Below are 19301 nucleotides of genomic sequence, written 5' to 3'. Positions count from 1 at the left end.
AAGAAGCATCAGTCACAAGGCATTGTCCATGTATAATCAGTGTGGCAAAGGCCTCCATTTCTAGAAAATAGTCAGTTAAGCAGGAAAAAATTTAAAAGCTAGGGAGATTAGTTTAATAATTAGCAAACAGATATCAGAAAAGCTCAGAGAAAAAAAGCAAGAAAAATATAAAAATGATTTAGAGGCTACTATTGAATCATTTTTATTCTACCCTCACAACAATTCTATTAAATAGTAGAGCAAAATGCTTTTGTAACCTAAATCTAATTTAAATCCATTTGATCTAATTTTTTTATAGGGCAGAATAACCAAGCAGAATTTTTGTTGGCTTTGTTGGAACTTTCCATAAGGGATCATAGATTCAGCTCTAACATTTGGCATATCTAGACTTTGGGAGTCTGGCCATGGTACAGTCTCACAAGACAATATCTGTGACATCTGTACCTTGGGTAGATTTCCTCTTCTTGAAATCCCCAAGGCTTTTCTCTCTGGGGTCTCCAGGGCTGTCAATGGAGGTAAGTCTCCCTACCTTCTTTGGAGGCCTCTAGAATCCTGTGAGCAAAGCGGCAGGTTCTTTTTCTTCTTGACTGCTCAGTTTCAACTCCTACAAAAAAAAACAAAAAAAACAAAAAAAAAACATTCCAATCAGATCTTCAATAATGGAATATATTTCCAATTCTGTATTTTAAGGGAACACAAATAAAATTCGCTATTGAAATTACACAAAGATAGACACATTGCCACAAAAACACTTATTACTGTTTTCCCATAATGTGATGGTATCAAGGAGAGAGAGAAAATGCAAACACAAATCAGTTTTGCTTGTAAACAATGCAAAGTAACATTGCTGCAGACCCTGGTCAGCTGAAAAAAAAAATATTTTCCCTTGAATAAAAAAAAAAAAAAAAGAAACTGGTATCATTTCAAACAAAAACTTTTAAAATGTTGTTCCTCTCTAGAAGTACATTTATTTTTATGTGGAAAATTCTCACTCTTGAGCTTCCTCAGTTAGCATGGCTATTAAGGTATTGTCAAGGTCTTTCTTTTGTTAATTTCTCCAGGAACAATTTCTGAAAATCCCCAAACTCTGAAATAACCAAAATAAAAAAACCTGATAATACATAACTGGCAAGGAAATTTGTTCATCCTAACTTAAAATATTCCAGAACAAAAATAACAGAATTGACAAGCAATGTTATATCAGGACATATCGGAAACTTAAGTTTCAGGTAAATTTTAGAACTCCAGAGTCAATATTCATGTTTATGCCAAATTTAGACATTTCTCTGAAGCAACAATGCTTTCCATTAAGTTTCATTTTACCAGGTAAATACCAAATCAGTTAATTTTCATCTAATCTTTCCCATAGGAAATGGAGAAATTTTAAGGAGTGTCTCAGGAGTACTACTGAGGTTCCATAAAACTTCCTCTGATCAAGCAAAAGACCTACAATTTCTCCTAATTTAAATTTCTGGGAAGTTTTGTCATAAGGATTAGAGAAAACAACATGTAATACCCAACAGTGACAATTTGAGATATCAAAACTCTTGTACCCCCTCGCACATTGCTGACAACCAAAACTTGATTATTATCGATTCCATAGTTGGAATGTTTAACCTTCAAAAATCTTTAATTTCGCAAGTTCCACTTTACCCAATGTTTAAAAACTCAAGAGTTCACCTTAGGCTGTCTCTTCTGTGTACATGTTCCCAACACAAATGGCACAGGTGAAGAAAAGGAATAATATTATGCTCAATATACATTGTGCAAAAAAGAAAAATGATGTAAGAAATATATAAAAAATAAAAAGGAAAAATATTATGCTCAATACCTTTATGCTCAATATTATGCTCAATAACTTTATTGTGCAAAATTTTTGTAGATGTTGTCTATACTGATTTTTATCCTCCTAAGGCCAGAACAATTAAACATAAAGGAGAAGATGGGAAGACATAAGCACGTGGACATAGATCGCTCCCTCAGTTTTTATTTAACACAGGTGGTTAAGTAAGTGGTGAAAGTTTAAAGTTGAAAAATTTAGGTTGGAGGTTTTCACAAGGTCAAAAACCAGAGGTGGGGGTAGGGATGATTGAGTCTTAAACAAAATGGGCTATGGAAGTTTCCAGGAATCTGAGGTAGGGGCAGAGAGGATGATCAGTCATAGAAGGCCAACCCGAACCCATTCCAAGGTGATAAAATTCCACAGTAATTTAATCAAAGAACACTATATAAAGGTACCCATTGCTCTGGCAAAACAAGGACCTTGTCCTTTAAGACTGCCCATCTGTGTCTCTTCAGGTGTCTTAAACCTTTCCCTTTCAAATGCAACTCATTACCTGCCTGTGTCTATGCAGGCATCTATTTTTCCTAACAAACCTTTAAACCTTTATTATTTTTCTAATAAAACTTTAAAGCCTTAAAAAACAGACCTGGGTGAAAAGGTAATTACTAATGTGGGCAGAGAGGCTGAGTATGGGTGGAGAAACTTCTTCCACTGACAAAGCTCCTGCAGAATTAGAGGCTTAATGTCCCTAATGTTATTAAGGTCTTCCCACATGTATCCATTCCAGCTTCCAAGATCCCAAACATAGGTATCCATCTTTAACAGGTGAGCTCCTGTGAGGCTAGGATTTCAATTTGCATTATAATTCATCCAGTCACAGTTCTGCATTTTAGTTTAGGAAATTTCAGTCAGTCCTGCAGCTATAGGAGATGAGGATCTCTTTCAGGGCAAGCAAAACAACTTTTTTGTCATTTATTCAGTAGTTGAACTAGGAATTTGAACCCTGAGCTCATCCTTTTCTTGCATCACTTTGTCCATCAACATTAGGAACAACCAGTCACTGCCATTACATTCGTTAGTTTCTCATAAATACTAATGAAACATACAGTATCATAGAGAGAGTTCTGTAACTTCTTGAATCTTACTGTAACAGGGTGGTCCCCAGGAAAGTGGGAGGTTCCCTGCCCCACCCAAGGGAGGGTGGAGCTGAGCAGGAAGAGGGGTAGCTGCAGAAGAGACTGAGGAAGGAAGCAGGATGGAGCCAGAAGGAGACCTGGAGGAGGCTCATGGAGCCTAGAGACACGTGAAGAAACTGCTCTTGTCTTTTGGTCATGGACTGGGTGACACAGATGTGGGTGAGACCCGTGGGGAGGTGACCATGGCAGCTTTTATCTTGATGTTGATTTTGCTCTTTTCCTTCCGGGCTTGTCCGGTTGTTTGTGACCCTTTTCTGTGGGTCCCCACTGGAAGATGCTTTAGACTTGTAGCAGGCTTTGGGGCCTTGTTCTGGGCCGATCCCATTTGGATGGAGTTTTACCCACGAGGGGATGGGTAACTTTGGGTGCTTCATTTAGAAACTAGACTCTTTGCCTTACCTGTATTGTTTCCTAGTTTTATTAAAGTTCCTTCCCATTAAAGTCTCATATGTTTTGTGTTGATGCGGCAGATGGCAGAACCCATTTAGAATAGGCAGGTTTGCAGGGGCTTGGGCTACCCCTCTTCCTGTCCTATAACAGATTTGGCGCCACGAAGATTTAGGACAGAGCCATCCGTGGTTAGTCAGCCCCATGGGGAAATTGGGCTTCCCTATGGCACTGGCTACCATAAGCGCAAATGTGATTTTTGGTTTCTCCAGTGTGTTTGTTTCATATGTCGACTTGCTGTTGAAAAACTGGCTTGGGCTTTGTGAAGATCTGTGTGTCTGTGTCTAATTTGTTTGTAGTGACTTGCTAAGAGATTTTAATTTGTGGAAATTGTTCTGTGCCAGTTTTACTCAAAAGATTAGGCAGTACATTGGACCATGTGGCCAGATCAAAAATGGCATCTGAGGCCACTTGGCTGGCTCTTGTAAAATTCAGAGGTTCTTGTTGCTAGGACTTTGGAACTTTTTTTTCTTTCTTTTTGTAATCTCTGTTGTCTCATTAGCATTTCTAAAGGCAATAATGGTTCTTCAGTGGTATGTTGCTTTGTCTTTGGCTACTTCCTGCTCTCAGCCTGATGGATTTTGCAAGCCAATTGTGGAGCAGTGGTGTTTAAATTAGCAAATGTATGCCTGGGTGTTAAGGAAAGAGTAGCCTTAAGCAGTAACTGGTAATTGCTGGTATCCTTGATGGATTCTTGGAGATAACTTGAATTTTTACAAAGTCTGGATCAGAAAAATTAACAAGATTTTGTCTGAGTCTGAAAGGATTTGCTGCTGTGAATTTTGTCTACACAATTTGTTTTGGGCATGTTTGCCATTTTGAATACTGGATTTGTTCAATTGCTGGTGTAAGACAAGATTCTAAGTTTCTGCTTCCTACTGAGGAAGGTCTGTTATGGAAAGCACTCTTTAGGGTGCATCATGTAACCGTACCAGGTTTTCATACCTGTGTTGTTGTCCCTCCCTAGTGTGGGGGAGGTGTAATCTGTGCTTAGATGTTGAATCTGCTCTTTCAGCTTCTGTCCCAAAGTGGCTAACAGAAGTAAGGAGATGACTCCTTTTAATTGAAAGTTAATTACTGATATTTTGATTTTGCTTTTTCAGGTTCTATTCCAGGAAACCCAAGGAGTGCCTGCTTGGTGGCTAACAAGAGATGACTCCTTTTGCTTAAAAGTTAACTGTTACTTTTATTCTTTCACTTGCTGTACAGAATACCCCAGGATTGACTTCTAATAAAAAGTCTTCAACACTGAAAACCCTAAGGTGATAAACAAGGTCATGTAACTCTTGTGATTAATAAAACTTTTCCTTCCTATTTCCAAATTCTTAGGTTTGCAGGATGACAACTGGAAATTTTTCTGCCAGCAACACTCCACATTTTTTTTGGACTTTGACATTTTTTTTCTGAGCCTATGGAGTAAAACTGCAGTTACATAACATATTCTACGTGGCATAACTAAAAAAACTGTCTTTGTCTATATGTTGTATGTCTGTATGTCCTTATGTCTGTCTTGGCCTAGAGAGGTTGAAAAATTGGTATACATGGTGCCCATAGACGTTGGAAAAAAAGAGTCTCCAGTTATGAGAAAAACTAAAGGTTATGGTTTCATTGTCAACATTGTGCTACTGAACTAAGCCGGTGCCTTCATAGAGATTGAACATTGTTGTTTCTGTTATTTTTCTGATATTTATGGCAAAGCTTCCCAGAAATCTAAATTCAAGTACAAATTTGGTAGCCTGTCATTTGGCTGATGCAAGGAAATTTTGTGGAACCTCAGTAGAGCTCCTGAGACACTCCACAAAGTTTCTCCCTTTCCTCCTGGGAAAGGCAGTAGATGAATTTGTTCTATTTGGCTCACCTAGTAGAGTAAAACTAGAAGGGAAGCATTGTCACTTGGGAAAACGGGTAATGATATGGATGTAAATTGTCAATGATGATTGTCACCTTGTAATATTGTATACTTCAATTGTTTAATATCTACAGGAATTGTTTCTGAAAATATAGGGAGAAAAGGTCTCAACAGATTCCTATTGATGGAACTGTTGAGAGTAAAAACTTTTCTACTAAGGACTGAATAGACTTGGAAATACACCTCATATTTACTAAGTTTTCCTTGACATAATACTCATGATTTTTTTGCATTTTGTTCTAAATCCACAAAGTTTTGTTTTGGTGACCAGGATCTGCAGCAAGGTTGTAATTTTTTTTCCAACAAAGCTAACTTGTGTTTGCATTTTCTCTCCCCTTGATACCAACACAGCATAAAAATAGTGGTAGTAATCTTTTACTACTTATCTCAGAGTCTGTTTTTGCATAACTTCCATAGGAATTTTGTTTGCTTAAACTGAAAAAATTGGACATAAGTTTCATTGTGTGGCTTTGTGTGGAGTTCTTCCAGAAAGTTGAAACAGAGCTGAACCAAGAAGAGGAGAACCTGTGTGCTTTGTTCGTAGGGTTCCAGAGACCTCCAAAGAAGGTGAGGAAGCTTGCCTCCATTGGCAGGACTGGACAACCCAGCCAACGAAAATGCCCTGGTACCCTCGAGAAGAGGAAAGCCCAGGTGGAGTCTGATGAGACCAACTTTATACCTGAAGCCTACATCGACTGGATGCCACCGGTTCGCTCTGATCCTGTATGGAGTATTTCAACAAAGCCAGCTAAAAATTGCTGTTAGTTATTTTCTGCCCTGTGATTTTATGCAAAAATAGGAAAAATGGTTTAAAAGTAGATTTAATTTGCAAACTTTTGCTATGCTGTTAAAAAGTTTGGGATCAAGGTTGAGAGAATTCGTTTTTGCATAAGTTGAACCATTTTAACATTCTTTCCCTGTGATTTTGATATATTTGCTATCTTGTTTTAGCCAATGCTCCAATTTTTTTCTTTTGGCTTGGATAATGGACTATTTTTAAGTAATGAAACTGTCATACTGGACATTCATGGACAATGCTGCTGACTAATTGTTGCTTCTCTTACACACAATGTAACCCTGAAAAAAGACTGTCTCCCAAGACTACACCCTGAGATCTGTGCCACCATAGATATGGTGGAATAAAAATTAAAGGGGGGATTGTAACAGGGTGGTCCCCAGGAAAGGGGGAGGTTCCCTGCCCCACCCAAGGGAGGGTAGAGCTGAGGAGGAAGAGGGGTAGCTGCAGAAGAGACTGAGGAAGGAAGCAGGATGGAGCCAGAAGGAGACCTGGAGGAGGCTCATGGAGCCTAGAGACACGTGAAGAAACTGCGCTTGTCTTTTGGTCATGGACTGGGTGACACAGATGTGGGTGAGACCCGTGGGGAGGTGACCATGGCAGCTTTTATCTTGATGTTGATTTTGCTCTTTTCCTTCCGGGCTTGTCCGGTTATTTGTGACCCTTTTCTGTGGGTCCCCACTGGAAGATGCTTTAGACTTGTAGCAGGCTTTGGGGCCTTGTTCTGGGCCGATCCCATTTGGATGGAGTTTTACCCACGAGGGGATGGGTAACTTTGGGTGCTTCATTTAGAAACTAGACTCTTTGCCTTACCTGTATTGTTTCCTAGTTTTATTAAAGTTCCTTCCCATTAAAGTCTCATATGTTTTGTGTTGATGCGGCGGATGGCAGAACCCATTTAGAATAGGCAGGTTTGCGGGGCTTGGGCTACCCCTCTTCCTGTTCTATAACATTACAAGGGGTTGAATAGGAGTACCTAATGCAAATGTCTTGTGTACCTCTGTTGCTAGATCATGCCATAAACTCTCAGAGCTTTCCTTACTACTGGAAATAGAATCATTAACATTTCACAATCTAGTTAACATTAGAGAGTCCATTCCAGAAACTCACCCTTAATATTCTGTTCCTTTTCTACTACTTGATTACTTGGCACCAAAATCTGTACTAGTCAGACTTCCCCAGAGAAACACAATCAATAGGACAAACATCTGGAAATTTTTATTATGAAGACTTGACTCACTTAATTTTCTGAAAGTTGACATGTCTCCTGACCTGTTGTCTGTAAGTTAGAAACCCAGAAAAGCCAGTGGCATCATTCCAGTGTAAAACTGAGCACTGGGGGAGTGATGACGCAATTCTCAGTGTGAGGGCAGAAGGAGACCAGTGTCCCCATTCAAGTAGGCAGATAGGAAGGGAGCAGATCTTTCCTTTCTCTACTTTTTAGTCAGACCCTCAACAGATTAGGTGAAGCCCGCCACACTGGTGAAGACAGTCAGTCTGCTGTGTGCACTGATTTAAATGCTAATGTTATCTGAAAATAACCAACTGGACACACCTAGATATAACGTTTAATTTCAGTAACCTATGGCTCAGTCATGTTGACACGTGAATTTAACCATCCCCATTCTTTCCATCTTGCATTGTGATTATTTGTGTGAAGCTCTAGCTCCATTTTATAATTCAATTGTGAATATCAAGAAGAGAATTGTTAATTCTGTGTCTGGAGAAATTCCAAATGTCATGAAATGAGGACTTGTTATGATGAATCGTCAGGGACATTTTTTCTGATAAATGGGATTTCTGCTTCTCCATTTTTCTAGTCCTCAAATTGGAAGCATTTAGGGTGTAGTATCAAGATAATTGCTATTAATGGATAAATATTTGCAGTAAATTAAAAGGAAAGAATTTTGTTTTCTTGAAATGGTGAGAAATATATTAACATATGTCTTCGAATGGTTTTTGGAGTGTGGAATATATCCAATAAATGTTCACTGATTAAAGAAAAGAATGAAATAGTAGGTGGCTAATTTGTATTGACTGTTTCTGTGTCTCAGGGTCTATGTCACATGCATTATGTATGTTGATGCTCACAGTATAGTGAAGAATGTTTTTATTCAATTTTGCAGATGTGGAAACTAAATTCAGCGAGATTAAATAACATATCAAAGGGTGCTCAGTTACTTCACAGTGGAGACTTATTTCAAATTCAGTCCTATCTGATTTAAAAAAAAATCTATGTACTTTCCACCCTACCAGCATTTCCAGAGTATTTGAGGGAAGATGACCAGTGCTAAGAAGACTTATCTGAGTAAAGGATCATGTGGCCAAATGAATTTTAAAAACTGTGAGAGCATTTCCGAAGTCTAGAGTATAGAAGGTGTTATATGAGAGCAATTTTTAAAACTCTGAGAGAAAACTGATTCCTGTAGTACAAAGTGAGGTATCTGATTGGTTCTGAAAAAATCAAACTAAATTACTGGTTAAATCCAGCATTTGACAATGGATACTTTTCTCTTTCCTGATAATTCTTTGGAGAATCCAAATTCTACTGAGCTAGACTCTGATTAAAAATCCTAGAAGTTTTACCAGCTAGATAGGTGTTTATGTACGGACAGGCTGGGCCTAGATTTTCTCATTTACAAAATAAAAATCTGGCTAGATGTACCTTTCAAGTATGAACACTTGATGACTCTTTTTTCATTTCTGCATGAACAAAATGCTTTGTGCCTTATATAGATCACCAGTAGGGTATTAGAGATCTCCATTCACTCTCCCACAGACACCTCAAATTCTTTATGTTTTGTGTTCTTCCAGTATCCCTTTCCCTCATGCTGCTGCATTTCTTTATCCAGTTAAGTGGTGTTAACAGTCAGATAGTTTCTTGTTATTTGTTTTTAATTGAAGTAACATTGATTTACAACAGTGTGCATGTTTTAGAGGCATAGGATTATCTCCTTCAGGTATTGTTACCACACCACGCCCACCAGCAAAGCACTCATAGTCCCCCATAGTCCATTGTGGCTTGTTGGAAATTGATGATGATCCTGGAATCCTTTGACTTTGTTGTCACCACCACAGCTAGTCGCATATCAGCAATAAACTGCATGGGCTTCAGTATTGGTTTTGAATCTTAGTTCTAGTTAGTTGTGGGGAAAAGGAACAAAGGGGAAAAGTGTGACTTCTCTGTGTCTCAGTTTCCTTCTGTATAGAATGAAGACAGTAATAATTCTAAGATCACAGAGTTATTGTGAAAGTTACATAGATAATTAAATGCACAGTGGATGTTCAATAAATTGTGTCTTTCTATTAGCCTGCTCTTGGATATCCTCTGTTCTTTCCCTGTTCTCCACTGCCAGTGGTACCATTCTCAATCCAGACCTCATTATCTCTTACCAGTATTCACTGTCAGATAGTCACCTCAGGGGGCTAACTCTTGTCTAGTCCCTGCCAATTTATCCCCTGCATTTTTGACTGAGTTTTCTTTTTGAAACACAAATCTGTCATATTATTCTGTCCTTGATTCTTGTACTCCAAACAGCCGCTCCAGTCAAAAGTCCAAATGACTCTCAGCTCTCAGAATAAATTGTGCTGTTTCACACACTGGTATTTTGCTTATACAGCTTTCCAACACTATCCAAAATGTTCCTGCCACTGCAAACAGACACCTGTTCATCTTTGAACTTAAAATGTCCACAGCAATATTTCTGTTCCCAGATGATTTGTATAATCTTGTTACTTCTCAGGAAAACATGGAGCCTAATTCCTCTCTCTTTACATCTAGACGGGACTTTCTGAGTGCCTCAGCAATAGCATTAGGGGAGATGATAGTCTGAAGCCCCTGAGGCTAGGTCATGAGGGCCGTAGGTCTTCTGCCAGGCTTTGTTTCTTTTTGGAGATACTTGCCTTTGGATATAGACATCAAAATCCAACAAAAGTATAAAGTGGTCCATGTAGAAGAGATGACATGAAGAGGAACAAAGGCTCCTAATAGCCAACATATCTGTCTATCTATCTATCTATCTATCTATCTATCTATCTATCTATCTATCTATCTATCTATGTATCTATCTATCTTCTATCTATTGTCTATCTATCTATCTATTATCCATCCATCCATGCATCCATCCATCCATCCATCTGCATATATATCTCAACAAAAATCGCCGCCTTCACAGACCGCAATTGCTCATATGTGGGAAATAAAAACACCACAGTGAAAGAGATGTCCCTGATGAAGAAAGTAGATAGTTAGATTTACTCATTAATGTGAAAAATCTTTTACATTGCACATGAATTAGAAGAGAAAGCTGGAAAGAGAGGAGCCCTTGGGTTTTTTCTACCTGCTCATCTAGCCAGTGAACTTCATGGGCAGTTATGCATGCAAGCTTCTTTGTAATTTAAGGCTTCTCTTGCGTGCCGCATATGGCAGTCTGGGCTGCCCGTCTGGGATGTGACTCCTGCTTCAGGAGTAATGATAAAGTTTCTAGCACTCACTGTCGTTGTGGGAAGCAGACTGTTGTTAAAGTGTTATTATTAATGAGAATTACTGCTGGACAGCTTGAACTAGAGGATAATTTATTCCCCGTGAACTTCTAATTGCAGTAAAATGGTTCATTCACTGCCACACTTGTCCATCTTGTTTGTTCCTGTCTTTCAGGCACGGTTGACTGCGATGGAATAAGGCAGAACCGTACAAGCTGCAAGAGAAACAGACGTCTTGCATTTTTGGAGACACTGTGGAAACTGGTCAGAAAGGTTTCACTCCTATTAGGGAGACTTGGGGGAATAGCAGAAAATATTCTCATTTGCTCAAGGAAGTCTTAGTCAATTCATATGAAACAAGGCACCTACTAAGTGCAGTGCATTATGCCAAAATGGGAAATCACTGTTTCCAGATGGCTTCTCACTGCTTTTGCTGTTGAAGCTCACATTTCCTTTCCAGCATTTCAGATAGAAAGCTCATTCCCTTGTTTTTTAGATTTTAGCATATCCCTTTCTCATTTAATTTCAAGAGGTTTTTTTGGGAAAATGAGAACTACCTGGGGTGATGATGTGTATGCAGTATCCTTGTATTATGTCTTCCCCTTGATTTTTGCCAAATGTCTGCTTCCCATTCATTCTACTTTTCTCCATCTTTTATTCCTGGAAGAATTCTCACCTTGCTCTTTGCATCATTGTCATTCTTTGCGCTCCTGTTTTGCTGCACTGTGATAATTGAGGTTTGTCATAGGCTACTGACTCATTACTGTATTTATATGAGATTTGGTTACTTGAAGTTTAGTAGACTTATTAAACAACTGATTCTCAGCCAGTGAATGGATACAAACCTGTCTAAGACAGATGGTAGATTAGGTTTTGGGTAGTATTATTATTTAATACTTAATAAGGTACTTGTTGGACTAGATAGTGCATCACCTGGAAAAATGATATTGCCTGTCAAACAGCATCCATTCTACTGTAGACAAACTTAGTGTGACATTAGACAATGATTAGACAGAGAGATACCTAGAAACTGAGACTAATCACTAATTTGATGATCTTTGATGGTTTCATACTTATGGGGGGAACAGTACTGGGGCATACCAGACAATGTCCAAGTACATGCTAGGAAGCAGAAAGCCTAGTTGATCTTAGGTTTCCATTTTCATCAGATGATGGCGATTGTATCTGAGGAACAGATGGCTTACCCTGTGATTTGAGGAACACTGGAGAAGAGCCCTTATAGTAATCCTCAAGAGATGTGTCCTCTCACTACCACAGAGGCTGAAATTGTCCTGGAAAATCTTGCCTTTGGACTTAAACTGCAGACAATAAACATTTGTGAAAGGGGAGGGAAGGGGAAGAATCTAGGGGTGTTAAGAATCTTTGTTATTTCATTCCATCATTACTGATGAAAGAATTCATAGTATGTGCTGCGACAGAAAAAACAAACAAACATGCAATCCACTGGAAAGAGGTATTGTCTTCCCTGGAATCCCTCTGAGAATATGTAAATATCTAGTTACAGATGACAGCCATACTGAGAACAATTATAGAAAGAAGGCAAATTTCCTGAATTTTGTAGACAGACCCTTTGGATCCAAATATTGATTTTGTTCATATTGCACACATGTAAACTTTATTAACTCCTCTTTGCTTCCTGTCTCCCATCTGTAAAGTGGGGTTAACAAGTGTTCTTAGATCATCGAGTTCTTGCAATGGTTAAATGAGCTAAAGTACCTGAAACACTTAGAACAATGTCTTGCACTTAGCAAGTACCAAAGGAGTGTTAATGGTTATTAATTCTCTTAGGGTACATTTGTTTTTCTCAAAGCGTTCTTTTCTAAGGCAATTTGGAATGGACTGTAGTACTCCCAGGAGAAGGAGAGCACATTTTTGACTCCCTACCCCAATGTGGTGAGTCTGGGGCCATTATTCAGTGGGGCCCACATGAGGACAGTGCATGTTGGAAAGGTGCTTGTTTACTATTTTATTTACTGTGCTTATTGGGGTCTCTAACCCCAGCAGAGTCTTTCTTCTCACCCCTGTTCCCATTTGAACGATGCAGGGAATGGTGCTGCCCAAGTGGTTGGGGATGAACCCCTGTTGCTGACATGAATGTATGTAGAAGAGTTGGCACTTCAGAGACAGCAAGACCAAGGTTCAAGTCCTGTCTGTGCCATCTCCTGTCTTTGTGACTTCTTGATAAATCACTTAATGTCTCAGAGCTGCAATTTCTCACAACATGGGCTTGCCAAAACGTGCCCACCACCCTTGGGGAGGGGTGCTAATCAAATGTGGTGATATGTGTGACAGCGACTTGTAAACTGTAAGGGGTGACATAGACATGAGCTGCTATTATCAGTGGTTCCTTTCATGTCCCTCCTTTCCACACGCAGACCTGCATTTTAGCAGCACCTGCGTGCTGTCATCACTTGGCCATTGATTTTATTTGAGGGCTTTTCTCCTGAGCTTGTGAGCAGGAACCATGCGCCGGCACCCCCAGTAGTGAAAATGCTACGTGCCCGATGCCAGTCTGGTTGAGGGGACTAATGCTCACGTTGTTGTCACAAAACACACTGTCCCGACATGTCTCAGAAGGGGTTATTCTCTCTTTCTTTCTCCTTCAATTTGTAAACCATGCGATATCAATAGCGAACTTTTTGGAATCATACACTCTCTTGGGGTGATACTGGTATTGTGATAGGTGATAAAATACTTTTAGAGACCAAAAGAATTGAAGATTGGTCTGGCTGAATGAATGCTATGAGTGAAGACTGCCTGAAGGGGCTGAGAGGTGAGGGATTAAGGCAGGTAAAAGGGAGAGCAGGAGAGATGGCCAAGGAGCATGAGAAAATGCACTAACTCCCAGCAGCAGATTTCTGAGTGCCATTCTTTTGGAACATTTTCACTAGCCAATTCAGGCAATAAGGCAGAGATTTCTTAATTTTGTGTTTGGGCTCAATATAGTGACTTCTGGCTGCCTTGGCTTGAAGTGTAACAAGAAGAAAAGGGAAAGGAAAGAGATGGTGCTATCAGTCATGCACAGGGTCAGACGGGCTCTGACCTGTACTCTGAGGGGCATAGAAAGCTCTTGAGATGCCCTGCCTTTCTCTTCTGGATTATGGACAAAAACAGAACACAGAAGGTGCTTCTTTAGGGAAGACCTCACTTTCCCAATCTTCCATACCTGAAAAATGGAGCAAATGAGAATGTGGATACAGACCCTGGGCACCAAGTGACTGGGAGTAGGTGGAACACTGCGGGACACGGAGCTTTGCCTGCCACTGAACAGATTACTGGAGAAATACCATCCAAAGCCCAGCACGCTTCTGCAAACAGTGCATCCCTTTCAGTTAATTGGTGTTATATGGAAGCTGAAATGTTCCACTTATTTACAAAGCTACAGATTTATGTAAAGCAAAACCAATTACACTTAATGCCTAAACTATTCCAGGTGCTCAGTGATAATGTTGCTAGGCACTAGAGAAGCTGCTGTGTGAGCGCATCCTGTTCTGGATGGAAGGAAGCTTGTGTAGTTGCTGTGGTTTAGCTAACCACAAGTGTCAACCCCAGCTTGAGAATGCTAAACATTTCTGGTCTTTGGTTTGGGTCAACTGTATAACTCTGTAGCTCTCTTTTCAGCTCTAAGGACTAGTGAAAACATAATGAGTGCTTTTTTCTATTATGTTTTAGAAATTAAGGAGATGAAGGCCAATTTTGGAAGTAAAAATTAATAGAAGACTTTTTCAAACAGTGAGACAGACTGTTAAAGCTTCTCACTGTACTAAGCTGAGGTTTTATTAGACTCTTGATCTGTGGGGTATTTATTAGACCCAAATTGCAAATTTGGCATTTAACCTTCTTTCAGGAAGAAAGCTTCCAAGGTCTATCCAGGGTCATCCTCACTATATTATCATAAAGCAAATGCTTAAAGGATTTGAAAAAGTCACAGGGCAAGAATTGATGTCTATAAGAGCTAATCTTTTCACGTGTCCTGTATAGAAACAAAAATAGTTTGAGTAAGAGAAACACCTGGTACTTTACAGCTGCTTTTTTGCAATTAAACATGCATGTCATACCTAATCAAGATGAATGCACCTTTTATTCTACAGATCTAAAATATTTTATGTATACACAAGGGAGGTGCTTAATTGCAGAATCATTTGCAATCAGTTGATAAGCCCACCTCTCCGATCCAGCATGAACTGTCCTGGAAAGGAGGGGTGTTCAGTGTTCAGGAGCAAAGGAATGATGCGAGTATGTTTGGGAAAACCACGGATTCCTGCACAAAAGTTTGGGTGAAGGGTCCATGGAGCTGATTCTCACCCAAAATTTGACAAATATTACTGTAAAGGTATGGGACAATGGTTTTTTTGACTTTTTAAAAAACGAGTTTCCACATTTCTTTACTTATCTGAGATAAATCTCTTTTGGAAGATGATATTCTGAAGGTATCTGAATTTGTAGCTGTGGAAAGCAAAAGGTGTCTTTTGGGCCGGCAGAGTCCTGTGTCTCTGTTGATCTGATCGCTTGCCCTCTTTTCAGCACTAGGTTTACCTTCCTTAAATTCCTTCTTTTAATCTCACTAATTCTGTCATTAACATTTATTTTATAACATCAGTATGTGGCTGTTCTCTTTGTAAAGGATCTCTATTTTTGTAATGCAGCTTTGCAATTCAGAAAATTGCCCTCATCAATTCATATCTTGATAGCATAAAGTCAAGATCAACTATAGTAAAATAACATACAGTTTTTTTATTTATTCAGACACAGTATATAATCACAATATTGGCATATAAAATGCTTAAAAAATGTACTGAAAGGAACACTAGTGTAATTGCACATTAAAACTCTAAAAAATACCATATGTGTTTCTTTTAATAGCCAAACCATTGTAAAAAGCTGTGAAATATTGTGATGTATAGGGAATTGTAGTTTACTGTCACAGAAAAATCACCTAGACTTTGAAATGACCTTAAAGTTCTAATCATAACATTAGTACGAAAGCATAGTCATTTTCTAGAGGAGTCGTAATTAGTCTTTGCAAATAAAGTACACAGGTAATATTCATAAACTCATTCCTTTATATATTAGTCCTTAAACTAAAATGCATAAAGTGTTCATCTGAAGAAAACAACGAATACTTTGCTCATAAAACAGGTGGAGTCAAATATAGTTTCATAGGGCTGTCTCCCAAAGATCAATATGTGAAGAACATTCCTGTGTACTGCCATAAAATTTCAGAGACTTTTCATGAAGGGGAAGTGTTTCTTCAAGATTACTTCCACTGATGTTCTGGACATTAAAATGATTTAGATTACAATATCTAAAAAAGAAAGAAAGAAAACTATTTTAGGACCAGTTGTGATGACTTGATGAATCATGTGCTTTGCTCCCACATTTGTCTACCTTCATGATGGGCCAGTAGATGCTGGCACAACAGTGCTGATTATTTAATAGTGCTGCTCCACAGCCATTTCAGTACCTATGAAGGAGTCTCCTAAGGACCTTTAGATGGTGCTCTATTTACAACCTGCTGTGGCACTGACAGAGCCTGGAAAGCCTGAAACCCTATCAACTGCCCAGGCTTCATGGCGGCCAGGACTCATAAAGGTTACTCAGACATACTGAAGACTTGTAAGTTCAGTGCTGTGAGTAAAACACCATTGCTGAAGAAAACATCCATGAAGACACTCCAGCCCCAATCCAAGCAAACCCTGGCTTTCCTGAGTATCTCTAACCTCCTGTCCCCGTGCAGGGCACTATGTCCACCTGATTCAATGAATTCTCACTACTCTAGAAGGATGGAATATCCCCAATTTCAAAGATCAGGAAATGGATCATGTAAGAGATGAAGTACTTGCTTAGGTTTTATAGAGAATAGTCGTTGGCAGAGCTTGAATTCTTTTTTTTCCCAATTTAAATTTTTTGACATTTTATTTTATTTTTTTCCGTATGTGCACATTTCCACTTACCCTTCACCAATCCACTGTGCCCATACAGGGCAGATGGAGCCTGGGTTTGGAATCAGAACTTTCTAGTTCTGAATCTTGGTTCCTTTCGCTCTACAGCATGCTGCCTATAAAGACACAGTTGTTTTTCTAAATATTTTTGAATAAACTCCAGGAGGGTTGGAATTTTAGATTGCTTTATTCACTGCTTGACCAATGCCTGGCATATAGCAGGTGTCCAATAAATATTTGTTGAGTGAACAAATGAGTATGGATATAAGTTTAATTTTATCAAATATACTTAATGCTTTGGGGCCATACATCTATTTTTGACTTGTGAAGCTTTTCAAGCTAATTTTTTTAAAGATTGATTTATTTATGCATACAAGAGCTGGGTTGTAGGCCAGAGGTGCAGGGAAGTGGGAGGATTCACCAGGGACAGAGTGGGGAGAACAGGCAGATTGAATGAAGTACAATGTTGAGGGGAGCAACAGGAGAGACTGGAGAGGTCTGCTGTGCCATGTGGGTCACCTCCCTGGCTGGGGATCGAACTCATTCTGCAGTGGCTTCGGATAGCTTCCTAGAGCTGAGACTTACCCTTGAGCCACCAGGAAGGCCCCTTTCAAGTTAATTTTTACCTTCTTTTCCTTCTCAAAAATATTGCTAAAATTTTTAATAGAAAAGTACAGCTTGAATGACTGGCCATTTGTCTCTCATTTATGGCACCTGGAATGATCATTATAGGTTATGCACACAAGATTAACTGGTCTCATCGAAAAAATCAGTGCCATGATATCAATTTTATAAGATGTGTTTTACAACATTGGAGGGACAGTGATATTATTATAAAAAAGAAATACCCTTCTGCCCCCTGCCCCTAGAAATACTCTCCTATCTTTTTATTTTAGCATCCATTGTGGAATATATATTTATTTTAAGCACTATATAGATGTTTAGTATTTTTCAGCAAGGAAAAGACATTTCAATTTCAACCTTCCTATAACCGGGCCTCCCCTGGTGGCGCAGCGGTTGAGCGCTGGGCTGCAAGGCTGCCCGTAGCCTCTGCAGCGCTGGTTCATTTCCCGGCCACCAGCGAGGGTCCCACAACTTTCCTACACCCTTCACCTTCTGCCTAGGGAGCCTTGGGTATGACATGTCACGATTGCCCTATTTCAGATTTGATTGAAGAGGACTAATATCGATAGAGGCAGAGGGCTACATTTTTGTTGTTTTTTTTTTTAATTTTTTTTTTTTTTTTTTTACAAATGTAAGTCTGACCTTACATTCATTGGTAATTACTAATTGTACTCAGGTGATATCCTAGGGATTTTGACAAGATTTGTTTGCTTTTTGGTGGTGGGGCTGCCCTCCAGTGCTGACATACAACTAATGCCATGTGTGTATTGGTGAAGATGCTGTTTCATAATTAATCCACTGCCCTTAAATTCTTGGGGACAAAAATAGCATGATACTGTTCCATTCTTGATAGATTTATCACAATTATCTGGCTCTGAATGCCTTGGGTTTGGTAAAAATTGGATTGTGATTGTATGTGTACTTAGATCAAGCACTACCTGACTCATAAATAATTTTTCAATAATCCTCTCCCTGGAAAAACTGTGTTTTCTCCTGTTTTTTTTTTTTTTTTTTTTTTTTGCCTATTTATTGTTTGTTAGTGTTTGACAATAATCATCAGTATAGAAATAACTGGAATCAAGCAGTCTTCATTGCATATATGGATCATACTGCCTTCGATGGCAAACCATTTCTTGCCTAACTCTAACTGGGTACTTCCAGTCCCTGTGGGCCAACAGCTAAGTATGTACCTCTACACCAATGTACTTGGTTCTAGTAATTGCTGCAGGCAAGTTTTCCAGACTCTCCATTTCTGATGTGATACCCATTCTTTTTCTGTGGTTGGCTGATCAAGAGGTCATGGGGTGTAGTTTCTTTAACTGAGGACACTGATTTCCTCCCTATCCACCAGAGTTAAGGGGTTGTCAGTGTAGAGTGCTTCTCCATGGCAGCTAGCAGCTACACAGTTTGGGAGAGTATGTATGGGTTTTTAGACAAACAAGTGGGTTTGAATCCTAGTTGTGTGGAATTAGTCAATTTACTTACCCAGACTTCCACTTTATTTTTTTTTTAATTTATAAAGCAGAGTGAGAAGTTTTATGTAATAGGAAAGTGTTTGTGGTTAAATGAAGTTATTTAACTTGAGTGTCTAGCATGCTACTTAAAACACACAAGTGCTCAGCACATGGAAAAGTAATTTCTTTCTTTCCTGCTTTTTAAAAAAATATTTTTTGATAATAATGTGTTTTTTTTATTGGAGTGACATTGGTTTACAAGACTGCATACCATTCAGAGGTATAGAATCACATTCTTTAGCTATATCCTCTCTTTTTTTCCTTCCCTCAAAAATTAAGCAAGAGAAGAGAAAGTATATGGGTGATGAAGACAATTTAGTATCAGATTTATTTCTAAATAAATCCTACAATATCAGTTAGTCTCTTTTCACCTTTGGTTCCTCCAGTTTCTGGTGGTTCCTTGTCTGAACTCCACTCCACCATATTGCTTCTTATTGACTCACTTGCTCAACAATCACAAATAATCACATTTCAATATTTTAATATGAACACTGGATGTTAGCTCCTTGTAAACTGATGCTCTATTTTCTTCGATTCTAGTCTTTTAATGCCTGGAGCAATACTTAGTATGTTGGTTGAATGAATGA

At 38.9% G+C, this 19301-nt stretch overlaps 1 protein-coding gene and 1 long non-coding RNA gene across 4 annotated transcripts in view; one reads left to right on the top strand and one right to left on the bottom strand.

The window, feature by feature from the left end:
- LOC119247668 (uncharacterized) overlaps positions 1-19301 on the top strand; it is a 224305-nt gene that overhangs the window by 136077 nt on the left and 68927 nt on the right. For all 3 annotated transcript variants that reach the window (XR_005125801.2, XR_008552260.1, XR_008552259.1), the window contains one exon: positions 10789-10877. This is a non-coding gene — a long non-coding RNA (uncharacterized LOC119247668). The remainder of the gene's footprint in view (positions 1-10788; positions 10878-19301) is intronic.
- The window catches only part of SLC15A5 (solute carrier family 15 member 5), a 72610-nt gene continuing 69100 nt past the window's right edge, over positions 15792-19301 (bottom strand). Inside the window, exon 9 of the mRNA XM_037514285.1 lies at positions 15792-15939. Coding sequence (XP_037370182.1) covers positions 15792-15939 — 148 coding nt within the window. The remainder of the gene's footprint in view (positions 15940-19301) is intronic.

Source organism: Talpa occidentalis, unplaced genomic scaffold (assembly GCF_014898055.3).
Source record: "Talpa occidentalis isolate TD23 unplaced genomic scaffold, MPIMG_talOcc4v2.1 talOcc4.16, whole genome shotgun sequence".
In the NCBI taxonomy this organism is placed as follows: domain Eukaryota; kingdom Metazoa; phylum Chordata; class Mammalia; order Eulipotyphla; family Talpidae; genus Talpa; species Talpa occidentalis.
This window is presented reverse-complemented; position numbering and strand designations above follow the sequence as displayed.